The 10,658-nt window shown below is 31.5% G+C and overlaps 1 protein-coding gene across 1 annotated transcript; it reads right to left on the bottom strand.

The window, feature by feature from the left end:
* Positions 1-2,126: 2,126 nt before the first annotated feature.
* Positions 2,127-7,159, bottom strand: LOC122600637 (glucan endo-1,3-beta-glucosidase 14-like). Its single transcript, XM_043773384.1, has 3 exons — positions 6,794-7,159; positions 5,196-6,232; positions 2,127-2,543 (listed from the first exon to the last, which is right to left on the bottom strand). Exons 1-3 carry the CDS (start codon positions 6,849-6,851, stop codon positions 2,457-2,459), a joined length of 1,182 nt encoding a protein of 393 aa, XP_043629319.1. The 5' UTR covers positions 6,852-7,159; the 3' UTR covers positions 2,127-2,456.
* Between the last annotated feature and the right edge of the window lie 3,499 nt (positions 7,160-10,658).

Below are 10,658 nucleotides of genomic sequence, written 5' to 3'. Positions count from 1 at the left end.
GTTAATGTATTTTATCTGATTTTATTTTTTTTCTAATGGTACCTCTGAAGTTACCAATATCTTGTAATTTTATCTAAAGCAAATTTAACTTCCATTTTCCAGATGATGTTTTGACTAGATTATAAAAAACATAATTGAGGTAGAAAAATAAATTTACAAATTGGATAAAATAATAATCTTTTTAAGTTAGGATTACAACGAAGCGGATTAGGTAGATGCAGACTTGACTTTTTGCCCATTAACAAATTCATTAGAAGTGTCCGTACGACACACAACAATCAAATGTGTTTCGAGTTGTCTAGAGGGGTATAACAATTTTTCTTGCATTAACTTTTGTTAAAGTGATGCAAAGGTAAGATGATAAAATCCGTAGACTTAAAAATTTAAATTTTAAGATACAATTCAAATAACTTATGATTTATTATGGGGAAAACGGTATCCGTACGATGTGGCGAGGTAATGGCAGTGGTGGCGGTGATGGGTGGTGGTTGTGGTGGTGGCGAGTAATTTAGGTTATTAGTGTAATGCAATTTTGATGAATTGTTGAATGTTGAAAAGTTAAAAATGAGATTTACTTTTATAATACAAAAGTAAGTACCCGTGCGTTGCGGCGGTAAGATGGTAGAGTGATAGGTCACAGGTTGTGATTGACCATAGGTTGTGATAGTCATAGTGTGTGATAGTCAAATGTCTTAATCGTACAGGCTCCATCATCGGATTTAAAATTTTGTCGAAAGTATATCGAATGACATCTCTAATGAAAGAGCATGAAATTTTAAGAAAACCTATATAATTTTTATAATTTATCGATTTATGGTTTTTGAGATAAAAGATTTTGAATAAAGTAAAGAAATTTATAGAGGAGAGTGAAAAATGTGTAGTTGAAATTTGAAAAGAGTGAAAAAAATGAGTGGTTGAGATAAGGTATTATGAATAAGTGATAGGGTATTTTGGAGTTTTCACTTAAAAAAATGAAGGGAACAAATGCTTTATTATGTAGTATAGATAATATATATATAAGGTAATCAAAAATTTAACTACAAAAGTGACATACAGTGGAACTCAGATAATTCAGACTTGTAAAACTTGCTAATCGGTACTCAATCAGTCAAGGATCTTGGAAAGAATAATTGGACTAGGTAAAGAGTACTTAGATAGTGTTCGTATATATAAACCGATTTTGTACTTGGATTATAATACAAGCAAACCGGGTGTGTGGTAGTTGTATTCTAGGAGGCTTACAACTTGCTATAGTCAATTAAGCGAGGTTTACAAGTCGACAGTACTTGAAGGTTTTCTAAGGTTTGATCTCACGGGTGTTCATAAAACTACCAACATTTTCTATTGTTACAAAATATGACTTAATGTAATTAGTAAATCAATTTTTTAGTTATTGAACTTGACCATTTATATACCATACATCACAAAATCTATGAAAGTCCATTCTTTCCAATCTAGTCCATTTGTTTCAACTTTTAATGCATCAATATCATGCTATATTATGTTACATTCAACCTAATTCTATCCTTTCACAACTAATACACCAGGGCAAAAAAGAAGCCAACTTTCCATGTCATATATTCTTTTATTTTATTTTTATTAAACAGCAAACCTATCTATTCTATATCTACTCTAAATACACCAAGAATGCTCCTGGAGAGACTCGAACTCCAACAGTCCAACCTGTCACAAGAGAGGATGACCTCCCACCACTTGAACTAATGCCCAAGGGCATGTCATATAACTTCTAAAGGGTCCCCTTGTCCTTTCAAATGTCAAACAACAAGAACATCTACCACATACATCATACAATTTTAGTAGCGGAGTACCATTTCTTATCGATTTTGTTATTTAAACCATGTTCAATCCTTACATGGTTTACTCAATCAATTCGTGGTCCATTATTGTAGTGATTTGTCCTGGTCAATTTCATTGACACCTCTAAATACATGTGCATTATACTCAAGAGACTTGAAAGCACTTCATGTTGCAATGAACGACACACATGGCAAGAACCCAGGTTGAGCAGCCAGGAGATTGGTTTCTTTTATGATGACCAGAAAGGATAAAGAGAGAGCATACATTGGGTCCTTAATGCTAGCCAGTAATAAAAGACAAACAGCATATGCGTGTAAGCTCAAAATTGATATATATTGTATGATATAATAATGTATCCAACCTCTTCCAAGTAATTAAGATACATGAGTACCATCACTAATCATCAAAACTGTAAAAACATTTACTCCCGCCAAGTAAGTGCCCAGTTTCTGCGTCCAATTAATATTATATATTGTAACTTTAAAAACTTAAATATACTCTCTAGGAGAAATCATCAGAACTAACTAACCAAGATAGGCACTAATTTTAAATTGGAAGGAGGAAATGATCTTCTGTAATGAAATCATGATGTACCAAATCATACTCTGGAAAGTATTCTTGGTCTTGAGTGAACCATTTCATGATCTTAGAAACAGAAACAAAGCTGATGAGCATGCGGTTAAGACCGAGATATATGACCAGTGCCAACCTTGAGCTCGAAGATCCTAATAGAAATTAAAAAGTCATATTCAAGTGAGAGTAATAAGTAGAGAGTTTAAGCATCTATTTCATTTAATCTACATGAGATATAAAACCAACTTCTAAATAAAGTTTATAGGGAACAAGTAAAAAGTACCAAAACCTAGAGAGTCAAAATGGATGAGTCAGAACGGCTGAGGGTTGAAATGGGTCATTGGGCAATTTTTTAGAACATGTCAAAACAGGCCTAAGCACCTTTTATTTACACATTAGTGTCCTCGAGTCTGGAAACAACCACCACTTGATTGTTGGGTCACCCAAAAACCGCTAAGCTAAAAGCCCTTTCGTGACTCAAACACTGGATCCATATTTACAAATATTTTATGCTTAAATTATGATTATAATATATTATTGTAAGAGTGAGAAAATCTTTGACTGAAAGTCTGAAACTGCTTATGACGTTGTCCGAATGAGATTTTTACGTTAGGGAAGCTTTCAATCCCTTGAAACAGTGTGACTTGTACCCTTTTTAGCTATGTTTTTGAGTTGACCCGCATGAGATAAAACACAACCGATTGACAAAATTGGCCAAAGTTTCCACCTCTGACAAATTGAATACTTCTCTTGGGTTAAATATGTACTAACGTAATCCCGTGATATCTATAACATAACTAATTAAACACTAACACAAATAAAAAATCATACTGTTATAGCTGTTTAAAATTTAAGTTAGTAATTTATCTTAAATTAGAATCACAATCACTAATTAGCTTAAAGATTCAAAATATTATTTACAAGATAGAACATCATTATTAACCATCTCATAATTCGATTTATAAACAAACACTCAACTACTAGCACTCCTATTCTAATTTGTGCTATCTATAGTCTATAAATCTTCTGGAAACATACAAGGCAAGTACTGCTCTAATTTAATAGATGATGCTGACCTAGTGGTTAGTGACATTTTCTTTACCATGCGAACAGAGAAATATTAAAAATAGAGTTGCTGGGTCAAGAAAAGAAATTTGGGAACACCATGATCAAGTGACATATGCAACCCGCTCTTTTGTATCTTCTCACCTACCATCTGCTTATTTTTCTCCTATAATTATTATATTATATCATAGTATTATATTATGATAAATGGCATAAAGTTAGATACATATTATGACAGCCAATCAAGCCTTGTTGTAGCAACACTTGACGTCTAACAAGGTTGTATTAGAGAGAGTACACAAACAACTGTTATTACTTTCTTAAACATTCAAAAATGTATTCCTCTTTTAAATAAATGCCCTGAATCATGCATGCACCACCATTATAAACATATATGAAGCATGTATTGCTATACAGAGCTTAGAGTCTCAATTTGCGATAATGTTTGGTCATTATGATCTTTCATTCGTGTTCTATATGCAGATATAATGGGTTAAGAACTGATGATCAAAGATCTGAAATTATTTATAGAGACATTTCTTGGGGTTATGGGGTATACTACAGGAGCAAGAGTAGGCAACAATAAAGCTTCACTAGACTATGTAAAGAATATTTTGTTTGAAAGTTAGCTCGAAAGAGTATTATTTACAAAGTGTGACTGCTTCCAATAATGCATACTAGTTATTTCGTATAACATAGATAACCACAACTCGATCTAACTTCTTAGAAACGGCGTTTGACTTTATAATTTGTGAGCAGTTGACATTTTCATTGTTTTGATGTGACTGAGAATCTGAGATTCTTTTCATTGTATGCATCTGATACTAGCTCAGCTCCTACTTAATTGAACCCTAACAATCCAGTTTCACTCAAATGCAGCCCAATGTGCAAACTGTTATCAAGCCATAGAAAACAAGAGGCTGTTTGGGTGACGCATTGAAATTAATTATGTGACACTGATTAATCAGAAACAGATAGTGTTTGGATGTGATAACAAGACAATTTGTTGTTTGTGTTTTTGGCAAATTCTGATTATCTAAATAACTAAAAACAATATGGCCAAAAGTCATAAACTGACATTTTATAAATTGTCGATATATCTAAGTTAAAATATATCAATCAACTACATTTGATAATTTTTATAGATTATGCTTGCTAACAAATTTACAAGTATTAAATAATATATATTCATCTCCAAATATGACGTGAAAAAAGTAATTGAGAAGTATTTAAATTAAAATTTCTATCATTAGTTGGTTGAAGTTGGTATAAAGCTAATAATTTATTTACTAATCACAAAATCAATAACAGGTCCAGTAAAATCATTAGTTGGTTGAAGTTGGTATAAAGCTAATAATTTATTTACTAATCACAAAATCAATAACAGGTCCAGTAAACCATTATATCTAGAAGACTAAAGAATTCATTACTGTACTGACTAACTTCAACTCATGAATCATCACAGTTGATTGACTAATTCAGGAGGTCAATTGCTGTAGAAATCAGAATAACAAAAAGACCATGTCACGGATTGATCCAAACTAATTACTTGAATTCTATATCTCAATGTTCCCTGTTTCTCATAATTATATGTTACCCATGTTGAAACTTTCCTAATCCTTTACATAATGAAAACATCAAGTCAAATAAACTTTTCATTGGGTCTTAGGAGCACAAAGGTATAAGAAATCATTAACTTAGCAACGGAAGCTACTATAACGGCAAAATAAGCTTCATACCTTAATCGATAGACGGGATGAAATAGATGATGACTTCAAAGCTGGAAAACCTATATTATAGCTAATTGTCCCATCAGGTTTGTACAGACCAAAGTTCCTTTCTGACCCTGGGCCAGGCTTTGAATTCTCATTAAACAAGGCAAAAATATATGCCTTTAACATAGATTTTGGCCTTCGTGGAGTTCCCTTCCTCTTAGCAAGCCTTTTACGTAGATTATAATTATATGTTCTTGCATTTTCACGTGTTGCAACTTCTTCATTTGGATCTCCTTTAGAAGCCCATCCAGTCTCCGTCACTATAACCTCCATCTTGTCGTATCCAGCATCTTCCAATGCAGCATACGCAGCATCAATCTGAGCATCAAGCATGTTGTCGTAGTGAAGTTTTGCTTTTTCATCATATATTCCATCAGTTGGATTAAAAAGTGCATAATTTAAATCAATCTGATCTGGATTACCCATGTAAGCCAAAAAAGGGTATGCATTTAAACAAAAAGGGGACCCCATCTGCGTAAACAAGTCTAGTAGCTTCTTCATGTTTTGAGAAACCTCATCTTTAAAGACACAAGAAGATGGCGGGTACGAATTAGAAAACACAGCTTGCGAATGTGCAGTTGTTATCTGAACCGCACCATCCAACTTCAGCTTCTGCGTCGCATTATAGATATTTTTCATTGCACCATATAAAGCCGACTGGAGATCTGAATCGCCACCTCCAAGAACTTCATTTCCAACTGCAATCCCAACAATACGTGTGTCCGGAACATACGCTTGCACATTCTCTTTAACCCAAGTAAGGGCATGATCAGCACTATTACTCACATCTTTCACCACTCCATTCGGAAGTCCAATCACTAAATCTAGACCACTACCTCTAAACGCATCAAGAACACTATGATCAGCATCGTATATTCTAACATTCTTTATCTTGGCAGCTTTAAGAAGCCTAACAACTTCTCGAGGAGAAGGAATATTATCTGCGATTCGACCGTAATTTATACCATACGTCCCTGTAAATGGTTTAGCTATCACACACCCTGCAAAAAAGTAAATAGCAACGATTCAATATATGCATACGAATTCAACCATAAAAAAAGAGTACATCAGTCACAATGCTATTTAACATCATATCACATATAAAAAGAACGGTTTAGCCAACGAATTACAACCTTAATATCAATACCAAATAATTACCAAAAAAACCGAAACCCAACGAATAAGATCGAACTTTAGAGTGAAAAAAAGCAATATTCTTAGGTAAGGATCATGAAAAAAATTCTCTAATAGGAAAGATTCAACTCATTATCCTAACTAAAAATAATTTATCCAAAGAATTATACAATTAATAACTAACAAAACTAATGCTAATTTTACAATTTAAAGAATTAAAAAAAAAAAAAAAAAGCAATAACTTTTGATCCACTGGAATCCATATATGCTAATAATTGAACAAAAAACTTACAATTAATTAATCACTAATAATAATAGAGTATATATTAATTAATTAATTAAGTAACTAACTATGTTTTTTTAGCTAATAACAAAATCAGTATAATAATAATAATAATAATGAAATTAAAAATAATAATAATAATTACCTCTATTAGTAAAAAAGAGGAAAAGAAGGAAAAGACAAAACGATCGAGAAATCGTCATCTTAGAGTCAACAAAACGACGTCGTTTCCGTTGAATTCAACTGTCAAAGTCACCCATGCCATATGACTAACAATATACTACTCTAATTATACACACAGATGTGTATCAATATATGTATATATATAATATAATATTTATGTGTACATATATACAGATTTCTTGCGCTAAAATAGTGAGCAATTAAAGCTTTGTAGTTGTGAGTTGAAGTTTTTCTTCGGCGGTTTCCGGCGACGGAAGTCGGTGGCGAAAGGCGGAGCAAGAGAGGGGGGTTTTTGGCGGTCGTTTTCTGTTTTTTATAAGTGAAACGCGTTTTTATATATATAATCAATGTAAATATATATATATATTTTTTTGATTTGATTAAATATGGTATGATTGTAATTGCCTTAATAATGGTGCGGTAAGAGTGTTTCTTTTCTTTTTCGCCAACTTCCAATCTAGTAGTACTTGTTTAGAAAAATGTACTTTTTGCTTTATTTTAACTTTTAACACAGAACATTTTTTCTATAAATTCTTATCTTACAACCAATGACATGTTTGCCTGTTATACACTCAAGTTTAAGTGTGGAATCCTTCACATACTAATTTTTTAATATATATGTAAATGTTTGTCCCTCATGAATTTTATGGATTAAAAAAAACAAGATGTGAAGGGTTCTACACCTAAACTTAGGTGTATAATAGTCACATAAACCTTACCCTCATATATATATATATAGTATAACACTTCGGTGAGAACAGTTTTAAAATAAGAAAGGTGAGAACACCTTAAAAACATCATTTTGATGCATTAAAAGTCCATAAAACTAACATAGTGCAGAACTAATTATCTTTATTTAAGTGTTTAACAACACATTCATCCGTCAAAATCAAAATAATTATGTTTTTTGTTTTGTGCATTCATCTTGGATGCATAATCATCAAAATGATGCATCCAACAAAAAACGTGATTTTTTCGATTTTGATAAATCAATGTGTTGTTAAACACTTAAATAATGATAATTAGTTATGCACTATGTCAGTTTTATAGACTTTTAATGCATCAAAATGATGTTTTAAGGTGTTCTCACCGTTTTTATTTTAAAACTGTTCTTATTTGATTGTCCATATATATATATATATATATAGAGAGAGAGAGAGAGAGAGAGATTTACACATAGAATGAGGCAGTAGTTAAGGGTTCGTTTGGTTTATGATTGTGTTTTCTAATCGACGATGTACCCCTACGATCCATTACTCGAAGCCTGCATAGCATGAAGCATCTAAGCGGAGGGCACAAACCCAGAGGCACTTAAAATGATTAAATAACTAAAGGATTAACATAAATTCTTTCCAAAGATAAATACATATCTTTGCCTAATCCGATGCTTATAAGGATTATCTCCTAAGAAAACTAAATCGGATAAACATGACAAGTATATATCGAATCCAAAAAAGATAGGAAAATCCTAACCTTCTCTTATAAGAAACCTTATCTTTGGAGAAGGATTTCTCTTCATTAGGCACGATCTACAATCGGCCGAAAACCCTAAACACACATTGTTGACGTAAAGTGGCATTGTTTCTACCTTCATGGAATCGCCAATAAAACCTAAACCTTCTTTCAACTCACCTTTAAACTACCTTCTTATATACAAAGCCTCCGACGCGATTTGATGCACAATCAAGAGCGAACATGGATGTCAAATTGGTTGTAATGGACTATCACATTATCTTTTTTAGATGAAGTGTTAGGTTGTGTTAAAAACCATAACGAGGACAATGTATTTCAACAGGTGCTTGAAGTGATCATGTTCGTTTGGTAGTGGTTATGATCGAAGCATATAAATGAAGTTTTGTTCAAATCCAGTTGTCCTAACGGTGTTGAGATGTTTCATACTAGCATCTTAAATTCTTAATGTCGTACACTCGTATCTATGGATTTCTAGTTGGTGTTGGAAACGATTTTTTCGTAGCATCTTTGAATTTTTAGCCTTACATATTTGATGTAATTTATTTTCTGACATTTTGTTGGAGATTATTGTATATAAATAAATTTTAATGTTAGTTCATATGTTATTTAATTAAGATGTTTGCTTTTTCTCATATAGCCTGAATTCTAATAAGAGTAACCATATATATTAGACTATTACTCTATTAGCAAATATAAATCAGATTGTAAGTACTTTCAAAGATTCATATCATGTGAAATAATGCTATAAAAAATATTCGGTTAGTGCCTTCCTTTGGATGAAGAGCCAAGGTGGTACAATTCAAATTCTTATTCCATAAGATAACAAAAGCATAAAAGTTAAAGGGCTCCACATTATAGTAGTATACTATATACTATATTAAAAGCCAAAAAGAGAAAGAAAATTACTCCGGTATATCTATATTTATATAACTTTATAAAACAAACTATCATTTCTCCTAAGTAATTAATATTTTAAAATAACCATATTACTCCTCTTTTTTATTTACTAATTTAAACATATTAGCGTATATACATAGAATACCCTTAATGAAATAAATTACAGCATAGATCCTACAACCCTTAAATAACCATATTAACCCATTTTATATCAATTAAGTTATATTCACCACTACGCCACCGCCACCGCCGCCGCCACTACCGCAATCACCACACCTTCGTCGTTGTAATCACCACCATCATCGCTGCATCGTGCGGGCATTCGCCTAATTATAGAAAATACAATGAAGCTTGTTTAACTTCAAATGTCTTAAATAATATATAGGGTAGAGATCCCTCAAGTTATCACAACTTAATGTTTTTTTACAAACATAATGGAATAAATTAGTTAGAGTTATATAGAAATTGTATGTATCAATACTTTATACAATTTTATACTTGAATTTAGATTTAGATAAACTAGATTTAATTACCTGTAGATACTTAAAATATAAAAACTTCTAGATTTTTGATAAATTGAGATTAAGGTAAATTTAATAAATTTCAAAGATTTTGTAGATAGAAACGTCAAATGTTAGGTAAGTTAATCAAAAATATATAATAAATTGTAAAGATTTTGAAGGTATGAAAGTTATTTTTATATACATTAAAAGGATGAAAATAAAGATAAAGATGGTGGTATAAACACATGGTAATAAATTTGCTTATAATATCAACTATTTAAACGATTTAGTCTTACAACATATGAGTTCTTTTGGCGTCATGTCAGGTGCATGTTCATGATCTTCGGTTTCAAGATGAGTTTCATATTCTTCGGTTTCAAAATGATCAGTTTCTTGTTCAAGCATATAACTTTAGATTTTGCTAGATTGTTAGAGTGGTTGCTCACAGGTTATAACAAATGTTTGTTAATGCAATATATACTTTAATTTATAAATTATTGTGTTATTCAACTCATTGTCTCCATATCGATTTATAATATATTAATAAAAAAATTACATACATAATTTTTAGATTTGTAACTTAATTAAGAGGGTTAGCAACCCACCTTTCATTTCCTTTTCACCACTCACTTCTAACCAATCACAGCATGTCACCTCAACTTCACCACTCACTCATCACTCATCCAAATTTCATTGGCATCCGACCACTCACTTCACCACTCACTACATTTTTAATTTTATTTAAAACATAAATAAAACATAAATCATTAAAACATAAATCAAATATAAAACACATATATACAAAAACAGAACTATATCTAAATCTATATACATACAATACAATCGAATAAAACAATAGCTATATCTATATACATAAAATGTATATACAATCTCACAAAAACAGAAACATATGTATACTATATCTACATACATATAATCGAACAGAAACATAGA

Source organism: Erigeron canadensis, chromosome 5 (genome assembly GCF_010389155.1).
Source record: "Erigeron canadensis isolate Cc75 chromosome 5, C_canadensis_v1, whole genome shotgun sequence".
NCBI lineage: Eukaryota > Viridiplantae > Streptophyta > Magnoliopsida > Asterales > Asteraceae > Erigeron > Erigeron canadensis.
The sequence above is the reverse complement of the archived record's forward strand: the minus strand, read 5'-3'. Positions and strand labels throughout refer to the sequence as shown.